The sequence below is a fragment of the Diabrotica undecimpunctata genome, chromosome 5 (genome assembly GCF_040954645.1).
Source record: "Diabrotica undecimpunctata isolate CICGRU chromosome 5, icDiaUnde3, whole genome shotgun sequence".
In the NCBI taxonomy this organism is placed as follows: domain Eukaryota; kingdom Metazoa; phylum Arthropoda; class Insecta; order Coleoptera; family Chrysomelidae; genus Diabrotica; species Diabrotica undecimpunctata.
The window spans coordinates 144902655-144924677 of record NC_092807.1 but is presented as its reverse complement, the minus strand read 5'-3'; the positions used below and the strand labels follow the sequence as shown (position 1 = coordinate 144924677).

General features: G+C 35.8%; 1 protein-coding gene across 2 annotated transcripts in view; it reads left to right on the top strand.

The window, feature by feature from the left end:
• clu (clustered mitochondria protein homolog) overlaps positions 1–22023 on the top strand; it is a 55717-nt gene that overhangs the window by 22406 nt on the left and 11288 nt on the right. Inside the window, exons 6-12 of one of the 2 annotated variants that reach the window (XM_072532935.1) lie at positions 165–496; positions 2377–2589; positions 3482–3656; positions 9773–10150; positions 20615–20817; positions 21175–21381; positions 21435–21533. In XM_072532935.1, coding sequence (XP_072389036.1) covers positions 165–496; positions 2377–2589; positions 3482–3656; positions 9773–10150; positions 20615–20817; positions 21175–21381; positions 21435–21533 — 1607 coding nt within the window. Of the gene's footprint in view, positions 1–164; positions 497–2376; positions 2590–3481; positions 3657–9772; positions 10151–20611; positions 20818–21174; positions 21382–21434; positions 21534–22023 lie in introns of both variants that reach the window. The other variant, XM_072532934.1, reaches the window with a different exon arrangement.

Genomic DNA, 22023 nt, shown 5'->3' with positions numbered 1-22023 from the left:
TATATAATTAGATATCTCTGCTTTTTGTAGTGAATTTTTTCTATTGATAATTAAAGTTCATTTAATAATGGTATAAATCTGTTTAAAAAATTGTAAATGATACTATATTGTGGTGAGAATTACTACAGTAACCTAAAATATACTCACTTTTTTTTAAATTTCAGCCTTTTCTTCAAAATTGGGATATGAGGAACATATTCCAGGACAAACGAGAGACTGGAACGAAGAACTCCAAACAACTCGCGAACTTCCAAGAAAAACCTTGCCTGAAAGACTTTTACGAGAACGTGCTATATTTAAAGTGCATAGTGATTTTGTTGCCGCTGCTACCAGAGGTGCTATGGCTGTTATAGACGGAAATGTAATGGCTATCAATCCAGGAGAAGAAGCTAAAATGCAGATGTTTATTTGGAACAATATATTCTTTTCACTTGGATTTGACGTGAGAGACCATTATAAGGAGTTAGGAGGAGACGCTGCTGCTTTTGTTGCCCCGGTAAGGTCCTCTACATTGTACTAAAATTATGTTAGTATCCCTTAGGTTCATCTAAATAAATTTAAAACTTTATATCAATTTCTAAAATCCATTAAAAACTGAAAGCGGAGACTAATAAATAACAAGATTGTAGCTGTAAAACTATTTTGATTCTATACATACTGACTTATCACTATCATTCAAAGATAAACTAACAAATCAAGCTTACTACTGTGATGTTAAAAATGTACCTCTATACATTACTAATGTCCTAATGTACTTTCCGGTATCATACATAGATATCCAGAAAGAGCAACCAGTAAAAATTTGCATTTATTACACAATTAGAATTTAATACATCCTATAATGAAATAGAGATAATATAACATCAGATAATAATTTTGATTAATAATTCTACCCTTAAAAACCACGTAACTAGCGCCCTCTATAAGAGTGAATATTATTAAATTGCACAATAGGAACAAGGAATTGAATGAAAATAAGAATTGCACAAATTTTAACTATAAAAATATATTATATATATATATATATATATATATATATATATATATATATATATATATATACAGACACAGCTGACGATACTTTAACCACACGTGTGAACTTGTATTATGACGCTTTCTCGGTTTTCAAACGCCAAGAACGCTCGAGAAAGACAGAGACACAAGCACGCACCGATTCAACGCGCCTAATTCTCTAGTGCTGCGCGCGCAGCGGACCGATCATGTTTGAGTGGGAGAGAGACGCAAGGCATTCGCCGGTCCGGCGGGCCTCTCTCTCGTTCGGTGACTCATCGTAACAGACGTGAGCGGGCGTTACACTTTTTCATGAGTGACTCCGAGCCACAACCTAATTTAAGACGTTGTCACGTCAAAAACAAATTCATGGGATTTATCAGCTCCAAAAAAGTATTCCTATAAAATTTGGTGCCTTAGTAGCAGCAAGGAATATAGACGCATATAGAAGGACAGTTCAAATGGGCGATTTGGTTATGGTTATTATACTTCAAAACAATCCTTAAGAGGGCGACTGCATAAACTCAAACCGTGGCCGTCGGCTTAAAACCACCATGAAAGATATAGTTAGGGGGGAGTGGGAAAGGAGTACGAACGGAGCTATTTATTTAACTTTTCGATGCCATTCACCTTACATTTTTTTTAGCGTTCTCTCCCGGCGATTGACTTTTAATTAATTTTATTTATAGTTTATAAGAAATGAGTTTTAATTATATTATTTGTAGATTTGTACATATTTAAATTAAAAATTTGAATCTTATTTTTTCTAAAAAGATTCATTTATTAAAAAGTCATAAAATAATATTTTATTTTCTTCAAAAAATTTTATATAACGCAAAAATTTAATGCTATTCTACGACCACACGGCATCTACATATAAAAATATCTAAAGTTGCATTTGTTGCCCCACTCTTTCTTACTTAAGAAGCAGTAATAGCGCTGACATGACCGCTCCCTAGTGGTACAAAAAAGGAACTAAAATCTTGATCAACCTCTGATTGTTTTGTGTATAACCTTTGCCGACGCAAAAAAATGACAGTGAAAGATCCTTCTATATGCGTCTATATTCTTTGGTAGTAGTTTTAGTGAACTCATGGCAAGAGCTAGAGTTCGCTCTGAAGTAGAAAAGAGGCTGAAATATGCATATCAGCGAATGGTGGTACGCTGTAACGAAATCAGACCTAAAGCGTATATTTTATTTTAACAATATATCTAAGTTAACTAGATATCACTGCATCCTCTTATGAATTGTTCCTTCTCTGTAAATATTACGCTCTTAAAACGTTTTTCAACACAGTGTTAAAAGTAGTAGTAGATAAAGTTTTTTTTTCGGTATATATTTTAATTTTTTATAACCTTTTTTAGAGAAATGATCTGCAAGGTGTACGTGTATACAGCGCAGTAGACTTGCCTGGTCTTTACACACTTGGAACGGTCGTAATTGACTATAGAGGCTACAGAGTCACAGCACAGTCAATTATTCCGGGAATTTTAGAAAGAGAACAGGAACAGTCGGTTGTGTACGGATCCATTGATTTTGGAAAAACTGTTCTTACACATGCAAAATATTTGGATTTGGTAAGTATTAATGGGTTATTTAACACATTTAATATTTTTTGCTACTGTATTTATACAGATTTGGCAATATTTTATTGTGTGTTTGGCAACTAATAGCATAAAACAAAGGAGAAGGAATTATAATATATTCCGATCGATGAAAGCACACAATTTTATTGTGACAAGCACTTCACGTACTTTTCGCATTCCGCGGAGAATTTCAGAATTCGTAACTCGATCAACCGATCAGATCCGCAGTATTCGTCTGTTATACCACATCTCAAAATCCTCTAGCTTCTTCGTATATAACTTCTACAGAGTCGAAGCGTTTATTGTACAAGATGCTAGGTAAGCTAGATGTGCACAATTTTACTATACAGGTTTAATAAAAAAAAAACTTTAAAAACTTTATAGAATATACCAGGAACCTGGTATCGTAAAACATATTAAGAAAGGACGTCTGAGGTGGATAGGACATGTAATGTGGATGGAACAAAATGACCAAGCTAGAAAAACGCTCCTTGATAGGCCCATTGGTCAGAGAAGAAGAGGAAGACCTAGAACAAGGTTCTTTGATAATATCGATGAAGACATGAGAAATATGGAAATACGTGCTTGGCGGAGAAAGCCGATGGATAGGGACGACTATAGAGAAATTCTTGAGGGTGCTAGGACCCACGCAGTGTTGTAAAGCCCAAATGATGATGATGATGGTTTAATCAAAAATAGAACAAAAATGGAATCTAGCGTTTGGTAAATCTTACTACTTAACCCATGTAAACGCTTTTGGTGCTGTCTCACTTCAATATCTGTAGAACTTTCTTCCCTTTTCAATACCCACTTTAAAGTATTGCCGATCCTGTATATTTTTGGTATTATTGTGGACATATTTTTAAATAAATATTTTTTTTAGTTAAACAAAGCTGGTCAGCAATTGAAGATACTTCCACATCATGTTATAAATGAAAAGGGCGAATCTGTAGAGTTGTGTTCAAGTGTGGAATGTAAAGGTATTATTGGTAATGATGGAAGATATTATATTTTAGATTTGTTGAGGACCTTTCCCCCAGATGTCAATTTCTTAAAACGTAAGTAATTACAAATTTATGAATTCCTAATTTCAATATTGTTCAGAAGCTATTTACTATTTTTACTGGGAATCAGCCACACTTTTACTTTAAAATAAGTTATATATTTTAAGAAATAAACGTCAAAAATAAAATGAAAAAGACAGTCAAGATTTGATTTCACGTACAAAGCGTCTATGTATCTGTTTATACGTATTTCGCCTTAATAAGGCTCATCAGAACAGATATTCATAGGCGTTCTCAACGTGAAAAATAAATCTTTCCTGTCTTTAAGAAGCAACACTAAAATGGCTTCGAAACGGACGCATCTGATAATAAATCCGTAAAAAATAGTTTCGAAACACAATTCAGATTTCTGCCTTAATCTGAGCCTTCTAAAAATTGTAAGGCAAAGCAGACGTTGATAAAGATGTTAATAGAGACATGGCAATTTTTAGAAGGCTCAGATTAAGGCAGAAATCTGAATTGTGTTTCGAAACTATTTTTTACGGATTTATTATCAGATGCGTCCGTTTCGAAGCCATTTTAGTGTTGCTTCTTAAAGACAGGAAAGATTTATTTTCCACGTTGAGAACGCCTATGAATAGCTGTACTGATGAGCCTTATTAAGGCGAAATACGTATAAACAGATACATAGACGCTTTGTACGTGAAATCAAATCTTGGCTGTCTTTTTCATTTTATTCGGATCTACTCTGTATGAGTACAAGAAACGAATTCGCTAATGATTTCTGCTTAGTTGAGGAGACATGTCGTGGAATGCAAATTTTAGATTCCCCATGTCTCTATTAACATCTTTATCAACGTCTGCTTTGACTTGCAATTTTTAGAAGGCTCAGATTAAGGCAGAAATCTGAATTGTGTTTCGAAACTATTTTACGGATTTGTCAAAAATAAACTTTAAACTTAAATTGTGGCTTATTCCCAGTAATTCGGGCGATATCTGTTCTAAAAACACCTTCATTTTGGTAAATCATATATGATCCTATCTTTTTGCTTTAATCGCTTCGAAACATTTTAAGAAATGATAATTTCACCATGCAGACACTTCACAAGATGGGCTAAATTTTTTATTGAAACAATTTATGAACAAAATTTAAAAAAATCAATTTTTTTCTCTTTTCGTTGCTATATTTTGGCAGTTATGCATTTTACAAAAAAATTGTAAACACAAAATAGTTTTGCAATTAAATTTCCTACAAGATAAAATTGATTACAAATTTAAAAATTACCTATTATTATTACAAAATTATCAAAAGGTTAAAAAAAATCAATGTTTTTTCGATAATCTTTTTCAGGTATTTAAAGCCACATAGAACCTTAAAATTTTAGCCAGGAAATATTTTTGGTTGATTTTACCGAAAGTACAAGCTGATACTAAGATCATTCATAGAAGAATATATGATAAATGTGAGTCAAATATTGATAGATCGCAGTTTGGCTTTGGGAAAGCACTTGGAACTAGAGAAGCAATTTTCGCTCTCCAGGTGCTTATACAGCGGTGTAGAGACGTTGATAAGGACGTGTATTTGTGCTTTGTGGATTTTAGAAAAGCATTTGACAATGTCAATCATGAACAATTGATCGATATTCTGCGAAAGACAGGTATTGACGACAAGGACATTCGAATTGTGTCAAACCTATACTGGGGTCAAACAGCAAGAGCAAAAATTGGCAACGAACTCACTGAAAGTGTGCAGATCAAAAGAGGTGTCCGTCAGAGGTGTATATTATCCCCACTCCTATTCAATATTTATATGCCGACGACACGGTGATCCTTGCCAGTACCATAGACGAATTACAGCAGGTAATGGAAAGAGTTTAATCAGTTAGTGAGGAATACGGCCTGAGCCTCAACTTCAAGAAGACAAAGTGGATGCTGATAAGCAGGAAGCAACAGCCTGCTCGACAGTTACGGATAAGTAACATACTAATTGACCATGTAGAATCTTATGTTTACCTTGGCACCAATGTAAATGCAAAATGGTAAGGCGAGAATGAGAACGAGCTAGAGCAGCATTTAGCAATATGAAAAAGCTCCTCATAAGCAGGGATTTGTCTCTTCCCCTAAAACTATGTCTAGTTAAATGCTACATTTTTCTGATCTTACTGTATGGTGTGGAGGCCTGGACGCTGACGGAGACGCTCACGAGAAAACTAGAAGCATTCGAAATGTGGGTGTACCGACGCATTCTTCGTATATCCTGGACCGAACATGTCACCAACATAGAGGTAATCCAAAGAATCGGAAAGGAGAAAGAAATCGTGAATACAATTAAACAAAGAAAGCTTGAATATCTAGCCCACATATTGAGACACGATAAGTACCGTCTACTGTAATTGATTGTCCAGGGAAAAATAGACAGTAAGCGAGGGCCAGGCAGGAGAAGACACTCGTGGCTCCAAAATCTGGGGAAGTGGTTCGGGCTCACATCGGTCGAACTATTCAGAAGCGCCGCAAACAAGATCAGAATTGCCATGTTAATAGCCAACGTTTGCAACGGACAGGGCACTTGAAGAAGAAGAAGACAAGCTGATAATAGCCGCAAATGTCAAAAATATTTCGGTCTGGCAGTGTTGGCATATTTTTATAATGCATATTTTGTATGCTTCAAATATAAAGAGATAAAGCTTTTAAAAAGTACATTTTGATTATACTATTTTATGAATTCTGCAATTTTTAATTTATATGAAGCAATAACGAGTAAATATTTGGCTCTTTCGAGATTAGTTGTAAACATCTGTTGTAATCTGGCAACTGCTAATTTGACGATTGAAAAATCTATCCCCTAAACTATCAAAGGGTAATTGCTAAAAAAATTTCTAATAATTAACTGCAATTAATCTCCAAAGAAACAAATATTTACTCATTGTTGTTTTATATAAATCAAAAATTGCAGAATTCATAACATAATATAAACAAAATGTACTTTTCTAAAGCTTTATCTTTTTATATTTGAAGCATACAGCATCTACATTATAAAAACATGCCAACACTGCTATACCGAAATTTTTTGTTCCATGTTTGGCATTTGCCGCTATAATCAGCTTGTTCGGTAAACTCAACCATATTTTTAATATAAAAAAACACTACACAAAATTTCAGCATAATCAATTAGGTAGTTTTCGCAAAATAATTTTGGAATCTAAATTTTTGAAAAAAAAAATTTTTAATTTTTAAAATATGCAGAGCCAACAAAAAAGTTTTAACTACTTGAAAAATTTTTGCATATAAAAGGGCATTAAAGCTTTCAAATAAAATTCGAATCATTGAAATCTGTTGAATAGGACAGCCTAGGGGATTTTTTAATTCCATCTCAATAGCACTCTTAAATGCATCAATTAACATTTCACTCTGCAATAAATTTAAAGAACCCATCTTCCTACGCATATCTGCTTTCCATATTCCAGGTACCACATGTTGAAAAAACATAAAGAGTCTTTTATAAAAATCTTTAGTTCATCACCATTGCATTCAGATATCTGTATAGTTTGTTGCCTACCAGTACCCATAAAATTTTTTTACCAAACTTCAGTTCACCTACATTATTAAGAATTTTTTCAAATTTCCCAACGTAAATTTAGGATAAATTCATACTTCAAACTACAAAATATTGATGGTTGCTACTGGTATTATTATTATAATTTTAACGTATCAATTTTTAAATATTGCTGGCTACTGTCATATTTAGACAAATACCTTAAGTTACATTGACTGCTTTGTTCCGACATCCGTCCTAACATGTCATTATTGTCATTTCAACCAGTTGCTATGAACAACTCCTCTTAGTCACTTTGTCTGAGGACTAGCAACCTCCAGTGAAGTCTTAGGTTGCCATGATATCTATTCCTAAACATCCTAGTATATAAAATCAAATAATGTAACTCAAATTTAATTTAACAACATTCAAAGAGTTTTTACCCAAGTATTTAGTAGCTCAAAACATGTACTTCCAGTAAGTATTAACCACATTTTTGTATTAATCTCGGTCAAAATTTTAAATTTCATGTTTTCTTTAATTAAAGTGGTTATACTTTTATGATAGCACTGATGATGGAATATTAATTATATAATATAGGGTGTTTTAATATATACCTTTTATAAATGAATTTTTAAATATATATTTTTTTTAATTTCAATAGTTGACTATAATTGACGTGTACAATAAATAATAAATTATATCATGATAAATTATGCAAAATATATCAAATATTTTACAGTTTATCATAGAAGTTACACTTTGTTACAGTTACAATAGTAGTAAATTTTTGAAAGTATAGCTTTCTTATCGCGTTCTACGGACGAAGCGGTAATTTATGCAGAGGTATGAAAAAATAAAACCGATTTAAGCGATAAAATGTAACGACAGATCGCGCGACCACACAGGTTAATAAATTAAAATAAAATAAAATAAATTAAATTAAAATAAGATACAATTAAATATGTAGAACAAAATACATTAAAATAAAATAAACTTAAATTAAAATACTTTAAATAAAAAAAAATAGTTTAAATTAAATTAAAAATCATCACTCCGTGCGTAAACGATAAGAAAGCCATGCTTTCCCTCCTCCGTTAATCCTGGAATGCCTCATCCAGTTTTTATTTAAAATTATAAAGAAATATACCTTGTTTTGGAGTAATGGCGTACCCGGCATATTTCTAATTTATTAATACAGATAACTTGATTTACGGGGATAGATTGATATTAAACTAGCCTTTGATAGATGGCGCTACTTGATACCGAAAATTTTGTGTTTTCGGAGAAATGGAAAAAGTCGAGTATCTTTCGGTGATTAAGTTCCTCCACAAAAAGGGTAAAACGAATGTGCAAATCAAAGCCGACCTGGACGAAGTTTATGGTGAGGTTGCACCTTCGTTAGCAACATTAAAATTTTGGAAAGCTGAATTTGTTCGTGGTCGTACGAGTGTTTTTGATGATGTGCGTCTCGGGAGGTTAAATGAAGTCACCACGCCGGAAATAATCAACAAAGTCCATGACATGATTATGGCAGATCGTCGAATTAAGCTTGGCATTTGGACATGAAAAAGCTATCCGCGCGATGGGTGCCGCGTTTGCTGACAATCGATCAAATGCAAAAACGTGTGAACATTTCGTAGACGCTTTTGGTCATGATACGGCGCGATCCGAAGGAGTTTTTTCGCCGACTTATCACCGTTGATGAAACCTGGGTGCATTATTACACACCGGAAACCAAAGAACAGTCGAAACAGTTGCGCAAACGCGGCGAAGGGCCGCCAAAGAAGGCAAAGAGTGCACATTCGGCCGGCAAAGTGATGGCGACTATTTTCTGGGATGCGAAGAGCATCATCCACTTCGACTACTTGGAAAAAGGAAAAACAATCAATGGTGAGTACTACGCAGCATTATTGGATCGATTCGATGCCGAATTGCCTAGAAAACGCCCCGGTTTGGAACGCAAAAAAGTGTCTTTCACCAAGATAATGCTCCGGCTCACCGATCGGCCGTCGCCATGGTTATTCATCTTCTTCTTCACGTGCCATCTCCTCTAAGAAGGTTAGCAATCCGCACTTTCGACGCCGCTGCTCTTAAGAGGTCAGCAGAAGTGCAGTTAAACCAAGCTCTCAAATTATTCAACCATGAGATGCGTCTTCTTCCGCGACTCCTTCTACCCTGTATGGTTATTCATAGTCGCTATGAATTGGTTGAACACCCACCGTATTTCCCAGATCTTGCCGCCAGCAATTTTTTCCTGTTTCCAAACCTAAAAAAATGGCTCGGAGGACGCCGTTTCGCAACAAATGATGAAGTCGTCGCTGAAACTTCGGCCTATTGTGAAGAGCTCGAGCAAAAGTACTTTTGGGATGGGATAAAAAATTGGAACATCGTCTTACTAAGTATATCGAGCTAAAAGGGGACTATGTTGAGAAATAAATCGATTTAATTTCAAAAAACTTGTTTTTTCTATCAGAGGCTAGTTTTATATCAATCCACCCTCGTATTAAAAAAAAACTTGTTGAAATTGAAAACTTGTTTTAACTCTTTCGGGAATTGAAATAGTAGCCAGTTATATTAATTATGTAGACATAATTGCTCGTTGATAATAATTATTTATGAAACAATTACTTTTCAGTGGAAGGAGAAGAGTTGAGTCGTGAAGTTAACCTGTTCGGATTTCCAATTGAACATAAACATAAACTTTGTTGTTTGAGGCAGGAACTCATCGACAGCTTTGTGGATTCGCGCTATATGATGTTCATTAAGTATGCAGCCTATCATTTGCAACAGTTGAATTTGAAAAAGACTGAAGAAAAACAAAAGCACGACGAAAGTGTCAAAGCCATAGAGGAAAACAAAAAGGATGATGCCAGTAAAGATAATAAAGAAAGCGAAGAAATAACTAAAGATAATGAGACAGAAAAGGATAATTCAGAAGACAAGAAAAGTCAATTAGAAGATGCAGAAGCTAAGAAAATTGTTGAAAGTATAACGGATGGTAGCAAACTTGAGCGTAAGTATTAGTTGTTTATAACCTTTCACTCAATAATTAATAAAAACTATTATTCTTTGCACGTTGAAAAATTACTATTGAAGATTTAGCTTCAAAATTCAGCTTATATTTTGCAATAACCTTCTCATTTGATTCAAATCTCTTCCCCTAAAACATTTTTTTAAGTTTGTAAACAGTCATTCGTAAGGAATTCGTGAACTTTTGTCGTCATTGCGGTACATTAGTGACGTGATGGATTTCTTGGTGATAGAGCCCTTTTTTCTTCTTCATTTGAGGCCGTTTTTTCGCAATTTATTTCTTCAAATACACCAGCTTCTTCTGGTGCCGCACGCTATGCATCGTGTAGGTGACCATGCTGGTTGTCGAATGTAGAGAGAGATATGCTTCTTCCGTTCTTTTTATTGTCGTACCAACATCAAATATGCCGCACTAGTTTCTTATGTCTCTGAACCGTGAATATGGCTTTCGTCCAAGGCTTGTTCACCCATCAAGATGACATTTAGGAGACTATTTTTGTTATTTTGTAGATTGTGGCCCAAGTATGAAACCACATAAGCTTTTTTTAGAACCTCATCATTTGTTACATGGTACACCCATGGAATTCTAAGCAGCCTTCTGAGAGACCTCCTTTCGAAAGCCTCCACACTATTCAGATTCACTTTCAGTGAACAGACCTCACTTCCGTATATAAGGATGAGTCGTATGTAGTATTTCAAAACCAGGATTCTAAGGGTTAAAGGAGCTTCACGGCGAAGGAAGTATTTATTAAATTTAATTGTTTCGAGCCATCGCTATTCTTACCATAACTTATCTATTTATCAACTGAGCTTCCATATACGGTTGTCTGCTGATTGTAATATATTTCATTTTTGCTATGTTGATATTAAGCCCATACTCCTCACCCTTCCCATTTATGATATTCACTAAATCTTGTAGCTCCTCTGTATTGTTCGTTATTATGGTCGTATCGTCAGCATATATTATGTTATTAAAAGGAAGAACATTCATTTTGATGCCTTTTTTATTCTGTTGTGCAAACTGAAATATCTTTTCTGCATAAATGTTTCTTTAAAAAACTGTTTTTTTATCTCCATTTCTTCTGTTTATAGGCCGTTGACGATCCTTAGTTCCGCTTTTTGATTCCAATATAGTTATTGAATCATTCTCATGTCTTTATCATCAAGCCCAATTTCGTCTAAAGTCTGTATCAAGAGTTCATGCCTGACGTTGTCAAAGGCCTTTTGGTAATCAATGAAGCAAATGGAAACATATTTTCTTTGGTTGTAGCATTTCTGCACCAACAACTTCATGCAAAAAGTGCCTCTCTTGTTGCCAAGCCATTTTTGAAAAAAAAATTGGACGGTGGTCTTTGCAGCGACTGGTATTGTGTTTTATTTGTATTGCCAGGAAGGTTAATTTTAGCTAATCTGTTGGTATTTGCCTCGTCTTGTATGTATTGTTAATCATATTGCATAAGCGTTTAATGCCAAATAATTTAAGGTTTTCCGCATTTATACCACCTGGTCCAATTGCCAAAGATTTTTTAAACTAGATATTGCATATTCTACTTCTGACTCTAGTATTAGTGGTCCAATTAATTCTATGTTCCTATCAGACATCTACGTTACGATTGCCAGGGAAAATATCGTGTATGTACGTTTGCCAAATTTCACATAGTTCCTTTTGGTCCAACACAATGCTATTGTTTTTGTTATTTTTGAAAAGTTTGTTTTTGTGCTTTATTCTGTTGGTTTTGATGTCTTCCCACCGTAGTTCTATGTCGTCTTCCGCATATTTACTGCACATTTACAATTAGCTTTAGGTTTTCTAATTCCGTTTGTAGACCAGCAACGCTATATAATCTTCGTTATCATATATGGTAATCAATGAACAAAATACCTTGCGCATTTCTTGCCAACTGGACTTTGGTCTCTTGGACTGTTTTCACGTGTTAATGTCCACTCAGCTGATTGCCAATTTGACTTGCTAGTGAAAATGTAGGTGGATTGTAGATGGACGACGTGGACCCCTAGAATGGCCACCGTGATCACCGTATCTTACCCCATTAGATATTTTCTTTTGGAGTTACAAGAACCCTACATTTTGAACAACTAATAAACTAAAATTTTGAGTTTTTATTAAAAATTATTAATGTAACAATTGGAAAAAGTATCAGTTGACCTCCTTTACTATTTAAAACAACTGATGCTGTGGCTATTATCTGATGGGGGTTCATGGAAATACGGACACCTTAATACTGCTAATATATTAGAAGTTTAAAAATCGATGTCTCAGTACAATTTTGTTTTATCTTTAAAGGTAAGACTTTTGCTCAATGTGCTGTAATATATTTTTAATCTTTCCCTTATGCCTGTCAGCACTCTGTATATTTCAATTGATAAGGCGATACCTCGACAATTCTTACATAATGTGTGATCTCCTCTCACTGGTATTTGGAAAATAGTGTATATCTTGAACTCTTTCGGAACTGATTCCTTTTTTCATATAGTACTGATAGTTTGTAATTTTTACTCGGGTCTTTTCAGAAATTTGTATAGCTATGAGTGTATAATAAAGAATTTTGCAAAAAAGCGTTATATAATTTTTTTGGTGGCTACTATATGATGTAAATTCAATATACAAATACATATACAAAAAGTAATAAAATTGGGGTTAGAAACTTTTTATATATATTTTTATTCATTTGCGATTTAAGCTACTACAATAAACATCAGGTACGCGAACGATACCGTCCTAATAGCAAACAACGTACCAGAACTACAACACATAATAAATTCTTACGTCTAAACGTATCCAAAACCCAAACACTAGTCTTTTCAAAGATGCCAATAAACATACATCTACATGTCAAGAGACAAAAAATAGAACAAATAATTATAAAATATCTGGCAGTTAATACCAACAGTTAGTGTAACCAAAAAAATAAATGATTCAACACGCGATAAACAAGAATTCAACAAGCGAGGAAAATATTCACGGTATGAAGACATTTTTTACAAGATCAGAACTAAATTGAAAGCTCAGAACTCGGATGCTCAGATCAGTATTAAGGACTGATAGAAATATAGCAGATAATAACATAAATTATCTTCGTATTTCGCCTTTCCTAAAATTCACCGTTGTTAAATCACCACGTATTAGTCACAATAACCATCTCGTTCACCGTGAATATCACAATATTTATTACATAAACACGTTTTGTGAGACGGTGTCGAAATTGGTAACTGATATATCTTGCCACTGATCACTGTTATCGATGTAAGCAACAAACGGTAGTTACCGGTGATTTCTAAATTATATAATATATATTTATTTGTTATAATACTGGTAATAGTCTACTCTTCTTTTAAGTTTTCACTTAGTCGTCATAGTGAACATGGTAATTGCCAGCACAAGGACATAAGCAAAGGAACACGGAGAAGCCTAGAAGGAATACAATAAACCGAATAGTTCACAAGATCTAGACACTGATGATATTCTGATAGCATCGAAAACGTTTTAAAACATTTAAATCCTTATGGATATTTTAATTATATTTAGTAATTTTATTAAAACCATCCTATAAGCCATGAATAATGACGAAAAGTGACCTATTCGTGAAGATCGTCTGGTCTACTTTGCATGTAAAATATTTACGCATATATTCATACATGTACAATAGAACGACATGTGGCACATACACTACAATTTTGAGCTCTACAATGAACCTGACATCATCCGATTCATCAAAATAAATAAGTTACGATGACAGGACCATGTACAGAGAATGAATGAGACGGAACTTAAAAAATACATGTGTAGCGAGATTAAATAAAACGAGCGGTTCGAATTTATATACATATATTTATTTATAAGTTTACAGTTCGGTACTCTCTTATCAACTAACTCTACTTCTAAAATTGTTACCTATATATACTACAGTTACTGTATCGAGAATATTCTGGCGTTGTCCCACCTCCAATTCACCTACGTGACCGGTTATTCTCTCTCGCACTCGATACGCCGCGAACTTTCGAGAGTATTAGAGATGCAATGCAACCGTTACCTGGGCCATGCCAAAAGTATGTTCGTAACACTGCTCCCCTCTTAAATCTGATCGTCCCGATCAGCAACTCCGGTAGGCACAGCATGGCGGAATCTACAGGACTCTCCAGCTCTGCATGAACCCTTTAGAAAGAAATAACAGTCTACTGACTTTGAAGGATACGATCCCATCGGGTTAATGCAACACACAGTAATTCGTACGCCGGTGTCTCGGAAGATCACTTCAAGCATGCTTCTGACAATCTTCCAGTCCAGATTATCTAGTGCATGGCCTATCTTGGGTAAGGCCAAATTCTTGATGTCGTAATTGCACACAATTTTCTTCAAATTAGTTAGAGCACGCCATATATCCTCGTAGCTTGCCCTGTCTGTATAAGACTTCCTGGTCACCATATACAGCAAAGATCGGGAACCATCTTCTAATCTCAGTACTCTTCCAACTTTAGGCTGCTGGTTTTTTAACTCGTCCAAACGACCGAATTTCTTATAAAATAGGGATGAGATTCCTTTAGTCATCTCAAGATCTTGGGCAACACAGTGGGCTAGAGAGACGTTATGCGGAACACTAAAAAGATCCTGCTGAACTTCTGTGGTCACGCCGAATCTAGCAATCTTTCTCTCTGCGTAATTTGACATAAATTCATTAAAGCTTGGTCGCCGGTCATCTTTGATCTCATGTTGAAGGGTTCGTGCTTCTTCTGTTTCATTTGAGCCAGCATATGGTGCAAGACGATTTATGTGAACTACTTTTGGTTTACCTTTCGGCAACTTCTTAATTCGGTATATTACGTCATTTATTTTCTTTTTAATTTCATATGGACCTTCCCATTGTCTTTGCAGTTTGGGAGACAAGCCTCGACGACGTTGTGGATTATGAAGCCAAACAAGATCGCCTACTTCATAGCTTTCACTCTTACATCGAGAATCATATTGATCTTTCATTCTGTCACTGGCTATCTGGATGTGTTGTCGGGCAAGTTCATGAATGTTGTTCATTCTTAACTTCAGGCGGTCGACATAATCTTCGCTTGCAACATGTTCTTCGGAAGGTCTGCAGCCAAACTCTAGGTCGCAGGGTAAACGAACTTCACGACCTAACATCAGGCAGGTTGGAGTCTGGCCTGTAGTTTCATTCACGGCCGAGCGGTAGGCCATTAGGAATAAATGAATGTGCTGGTCCCAATCTCTTTGATGTTCTGATACAACTTTGGACAGGTGTTTACCCATTGTTCGGTTCATTCTCTCGACCATTCCATCTGATTGAGGATGCAGGGGTGTCGTTCTGGTCTTATTGACACCAATCAATTTACAAACGTTTTGGAAAAGGGTTGACTCGAAATTTCGCCCTTGGTCGGAGTGGATCTCCAAAGGAACACCAAATCGGCTAAAGAATTCTTTAACAAGTACCTCTGCAACGGTAGCAGCTTCTTGATTTGGTATCGCATAGGCCTCAGTCCATTTCGTAAAATAATCCATGGCTACCAGGATATATTTATTTCCATCATTTGTCTCTGGAAGTGGACCTGCAATGTCGATTGCTACTCTTTCCATAGGACTACCAACATTGTACTGTCTCATGGGTGCCCTCTTTTTACCAGCTGGACCATTACTGGTTGCACACAGTTCACATTTCCGGCACCATCTTCTTACATCATCTTTACAGTTGACCCAATAGAACCGTTCTCGAACCTTTTGCAGAGTCTTCGTGATACCAAAGTGTCCACCTGATGCACCGTCATGCAACTGACGCAATACTTCTGACACTTTACTTTTAGGTACAATCAACTGAAGCTTAGTTTCTGTACCATCATCGTTCTCAAAGGTTCTATACAGAAGATCATCTTTCAGCACTAGGCAATTCCATTGGCTCCAGTAACACTTGACTTCTGGACTACATGCACTAATGTCTTGCCAAGAAGGTCTCTCACTTCGACGCATCCAATCCAATACTCTTTTTATACATGGATCATCTGCTTGAGCGTCTTGTAGCTGTTGAGGCTGCCATTGCTCATTAATGACGGTGGTTCGTCTCACGGGGCAAAGTCGTTCTTCTAATTTAAGACAGTGATTACAATTTGCACTGCACGGCCGTCTCGAAAGGGCATCAGCATTTGAATGAACTCTGCCAGCCCTGTGTTCGATCTCGTAATCATATTCTTGTAACCGTTCTAACCATCTTGCCATCTGGCCCTCTGGATTACGAAATTGTAGGAGCCATTTTAGAGCAGCGTGATCCGTGCGAAGAAGAAACTTTCTGCCATACAAGTATTTATGGAAGTGCTCACAAGCCTTCACTACGCCTAGCAATTCTCTTCTGGTAACGCAATAGTTTCTTTCTGGTTTTGACAAGACTTTGCTAAAGTAAGCGATGACTTTCTCCTGTCCATCTTGGATTTGGGAAAGAACAGCTCCTATTGCACTGTTGCTTGCATCGGTGTCCAACACAAATTTTCCTGCCTGTCTAGGGTAGCTTAAAATCGGTGCGCTGATCAGAGCCATTTGTAAGTGTTCAAAAGCTTTTTGACACTCTTCGCTCCATGTATATTCTTTGCCTTCTTCTGTCAACTTTGTTAATGGCTTGGAGATATTGGCAAATCCTTTGACAAAACGGCGGTAATATGTACATAGGCCGAGAAAACTTCTAATTTCGTGTTTATCTCTTGGTACTGGCCAATCCTTAATCGCTGCAAGTTTTTCAGGATCAGCTGTTACACCATTACTTGCTACAATATGTCCCAAGTACTTCACTTCTCGTCGAAACAAGTGACATTTCTTCGGACTCAACTTCAGATTCGCTGCCCGCAATCGTTGAAAGACTTCTGTAAGATTATTGGCATGTTCATCGAAGGATCTTCCAACTACAATTACATCATCCAAATAAACCAGGCATGTTTTCCATGTTAGACCTCTTAAGACTGCATCCATTAATCTTTCAAATGTGGCCGGGGCATTACATAAACCAAAGGGCATAACTGTGAACTGCCAAAGCCCTGATCCTATCGAGAATGCGGTTTTTTCACGATCAGCTGGCTCCATGTCTACTTGCCAATATCCACTTTTCAGATCGAGTGTGGAGAACCAACGAGAACCAGAAAGTGTATCCAAAGTATCGTCTATTCTGGGCAAAGGATAACTATCTTTTTTAGTTACTGCATTGAGCTGTCGGTAGTCAATACAAAAACGTGTTGAACCATCTTTCTTCTTTACTAGGACTACTGGTGATGTCCATGGACTGTTTGATGGTTCAATTACCCCTTGTTTGTTCATATCTTTGATGATGTCTTCGGCTTCATCTCTTTTCGAAAATGGAAGTCGTCTAGGTTGTTGTCTAATTGGCTGAGCGTCTCCGGTATTAATTTTATGCTTTACTATGCTTGTTTTGCCATTATCCTTCTTATCCATGGCAAAAACATCTTGAAATTCTATCAGCATAGACTTCACTTTTTTAGTTCGTTCATCATCAAGATCTTGGCACGTTTTAATCATCGTCTCAACAAGCTCCTTTGGATACTTAGATTTCGACGGTTTCTCATTAGTATTCATGGAACAAATCGAAGCCACGGGAACACACTGTCCGATCAAAGTTCTTTTACTTAACTTAATGGCAGTTCCCTTTAAATTCATAACTCTTACAGGAACGACATCTCGAATTCTCACCAAAGCTTTTGCCGTTAGGAACTCGGCATTATTCACATCTTCGACCATCCTTAAACTTCCCTCTCGGCAGTAACCATCAGGTCTGGTCATCAAAATTTTCTCACTATTACCGGGTATTGTTACGTCACAAGTAGTTATTAAGCTGATAACATCTTCTTTGTGGTCATGAAACGGCAACTCTTCACCACTGATCTCGAGAACTCCATCTTTGACATTCAATACAGCCCCAACTTTCCTTAGTAAATCCATCCCCAATATGAACTCATCGGAGATCTCTGCAATTAATACTGTATGTTTTACTGTGGTCTGGCCAATGGATACTGACATATTAGCCTCGCCATATGTATTAATTATCTCACCAGTTGCTGTTCTAAGCTTGACTGTTGCAGGCAATAATTTAAGATGGCCTCGTACTACTTCTGGCCGTGCAATAGTTCTCGTTGCACCTGTATCTACCAAAAACGATCTACATTTATTATTGATACGACCCTCTATGTACAAGCTATGAATTCCACCTGAGGACGTAATGTTCACAGTTACTATGGGGGCTGTGTTTCTCGAGGTCGGCAGTTGCCCCTTGTTGTCGACCCGTTCTAGTTTTCCGACTGCTGTATCATTTTCTTGCAATTACGGCGAATATGACCTACGTCACCGCAATTCCAACATCTGGGCTCGCGTCTCTTCGGCATCGTGTTACGAACTACTTTTCGTACCATTTCTTCCAGACGTTCATCGTTTGGTTCGTCGCCTTCTTCGATGGTTCTTACTCGATGGCTCCGTGAAGTTTGACTAGCTGTTTCATGTTCCAAGGCAATAGCGAGCGCTTCATCCAGAACTTTTGGTCTTGCTAGTCGTAAAGCTTTCTGTAATTCACTTTCTTTTAACCCATTGACGAAGGTATCTACAGCAATTTCTTCCAAAATGTTGTCTGGTACTTCCGGATAAGCCAACCGCACTATACGAGCAACATCTGCTTCAAACTCTTGTAAATTTTCACTTGCTCGTTGAATTCTACTTCTTAGTTGCGCCTTGTAGACTTGTTGTAGATGGGCATCTCCGTAACGTTTGTCTAGTCGAGTGAACAAGGTCTGGTAACATTTTTCTTGACCCTTAGGAATCGATCTTAGGATATCTGCAGCATCACCTCGTAAAGCAGCAGTCAAGGAAACAGCTTTTTCTTGTTCTGTCCAATGATTGGCTGTCGCAATAGCTTCAAATTGTCTAAGGTATATGGACCAAGAAGACTTTCCATCAAATGGTGGCAATTTGAATCTCATATTATGTGTCGTTTCGTCTCTAGGTAATTCTTCTTTCACTACCGGATCTAAGGCTACTGCATTAACTGGTGGTAGCACTTTTGTATTGGTTATCATGCTCTCTAATTGTTTGATCTTCTCTTCTACTTTATCAAATGTTCTTGAGACTTCTTCAAATTTCTCATTGTTTTGATTACATACTTCTTTAATTATTTGAGAAGTCTCGTCGAATCTTCTAGCAACATTTTCGAATTTCTCTTCATTTTGTTTAGCTGCTTCTTTAATAATTTGAGACGTTTCATCGAATCTTTTGGAAACGTTCTCGAATTTATCATCATTTTTTTTAGAAGATTCTTCTATCATTTGAGACGTTTCATCGAATCTTTTGGAAACATTCTCGAATTTATCATCATTTTTTTTAGAAGATTCTTCTATCATTTGCGACGTTTCATCGAATCTTTTGGAAACATTCTCGAATTTTCCATCAATTATTTTAGTTAAAACGGCTTCGTCTGCTGACTGGAACTGGAATGTCTCTGGGTCTTCTCCATTCTTGTTGAGAACAGTCTTTAGTCGTTCTTGGAGTGTCTTCTTGGACCCACTGCAGTCTTCATCGCGTTCTTCTAGTTGCTCACGCAACTGTTTTACTGAAAGTTCTACTAGCAGCATCTTTGGTCAGGCACACACGTACTTTTTAAATGTTCTTTTATATAAAGATCACTACGCGGATGTTCCCGACGAATAATACTTTTCAAAAGTTCAAAAGTCTTTTTCAAAAATCACTGCTGAATTTATTTGCAAATCTCACACCGGACACCAACTGTAGCGAGATTAAATAAAACGAGCGGTTCGAATTTATATACATATATTTATTTATAAGTTTACAGTTCGGTACTCTCTTATCAACTAACTCTACTTCTAAAATTGTTACCTATATATACTACAGTTACTGTATCGAGAATATTCTGGCGTTGTCCCACCTCCAATTCACCTACGTGACCGGTTATTCTCTCTCGCACTCGATACGCCGCGAACTTTCGAGAGTATTAGAGATGCAATGCAACCGTTACCTGGGCCATGCCAAAAGTATGTTCGTAACACATGTATAACCAAAGACCGGATCGAAGGAGGAGAGGTAGGAGCATAAAATGGGATTTAAAGACCAAGTGCAGGAAACCTTAAGAACATTAGGAGTGAACAGAGGCCCATAATGGGTTGTAGAGCCAAAAATGATGATTAGTTCATTAAATTTTAAATATTAATTTGTCATAATTTATCTTTACGTACCTTTCTATCTCTTCTCTATAAAAGTACACATTTAAACATAAATATTTGTATGTAATCTATAGTTAAATTACTTGATTGTTACCTAATGAATTTGAACTTATTTTATTTGCTAAAATGATCTTCTTGAAACAGAAAAAATGCCACCGAAAAAATTATCGACGCTAATTATCACTTAATTAATGAATATATTTTATAGTAGAAGAAAGCACCAAAAACATAGTAAAAACTGCTTCCATGGCTGTAGGATCTCTTAAGGATACAGAATTTGATATAAGATTTAACCCAGATGTATTTTCTCCCGGAATTAAACATTGTCCAAACTCCGATCCTCCTATGGCAAAACAAAAACAACTGATCAAAGATGCTGCAGAATTTTTGTTGACTGTTCAGATTCCTACTTTCGTAAGTACAAGTACTTTTAAAAATTAATTCATCCAGTCAAATAATCTCATAACTCAGTTTAGCATTTTTCCAAAAAGTAGATCATTGCTCCAATGGATCTGTGCACAGACTTCATAATTTATATTTACACCAATTAAATAAAAATATTTTGTGTTAATAAAAATGTGCCAAACGTAGATCGATGTAAAAATTAGGATAAATTGAAATCTCAATTTAGAGATTAGAATATATTACTTTTCGTTGTTAACTTATAAATATATACAGACTCCAAGAAATCGAAGAGTAATATAATAGTTAATTGTTCTAACAATTGTTTCTGAAGAAAATTATATATTCAAAGCATGAAAATTTTTTTAGATTCGTGACTGCCTGGACCACTCTTCTGCGCCAATGGATGGTACAACGTTATCGGAAGCGCTGCACAATAAAGGTATAAATATTAGATACCTTGGTAAAGTTACACATTTATTAGCAAAAGTTAAGCAACTCGAGTACCTGTACAGCATTGCCGCTTCCGAGTTGATATTAAGATCAGCTAAGCATATTTTTACTTCGTACTTACAGGTTAGTTACTGATTAGTAGTTACGAAATATTTTTCAATTTTGATCTATTTTAGGGTTGTGAAATGATGAATTTATCGGTAGCTATTGCGCACTTTTTGAACTGCTTCTTATACTCTGGTCCTATGACTAATCCACTACAAGGTCAAGATGAGGTAAATATACTTATTATACTTTGTATCATAAGGAGAAAATATGTTTTATCATATAGTTAAACAATTGTATTGAACTGAAATAGACTTATAGCAGTGCCTATATACAGTATATATCATGTAAGTACTGCTAATAGACTATAACAGTACTTACATGAAATTGTTTGCCTTTCTTTTAGCGTTCTAGTATTTCTGGGATCTTGGTTGCTTTTGTTCATTGTCTCTTTAGATAATACCAGATTGGGAAGATATGTTTATTAATTTCTTGTTAATCTACATAAGTAAAATTATTGGAATGTATACAGATGTAAGAAAAATGCAATAAATGATATTCTATACGGACTAATTTTCATTGGAGTATACTAAACCTCACATGGTCAAAGATCCAAATTGAACTGCTGTTCAACCCAGGAGTTTATTGTGCAGTTGTTGTTCTGTTTACATTGGAGCAACAAAATGAAATATAAAAACCTGCTTGACAGAAAAGAAGAGG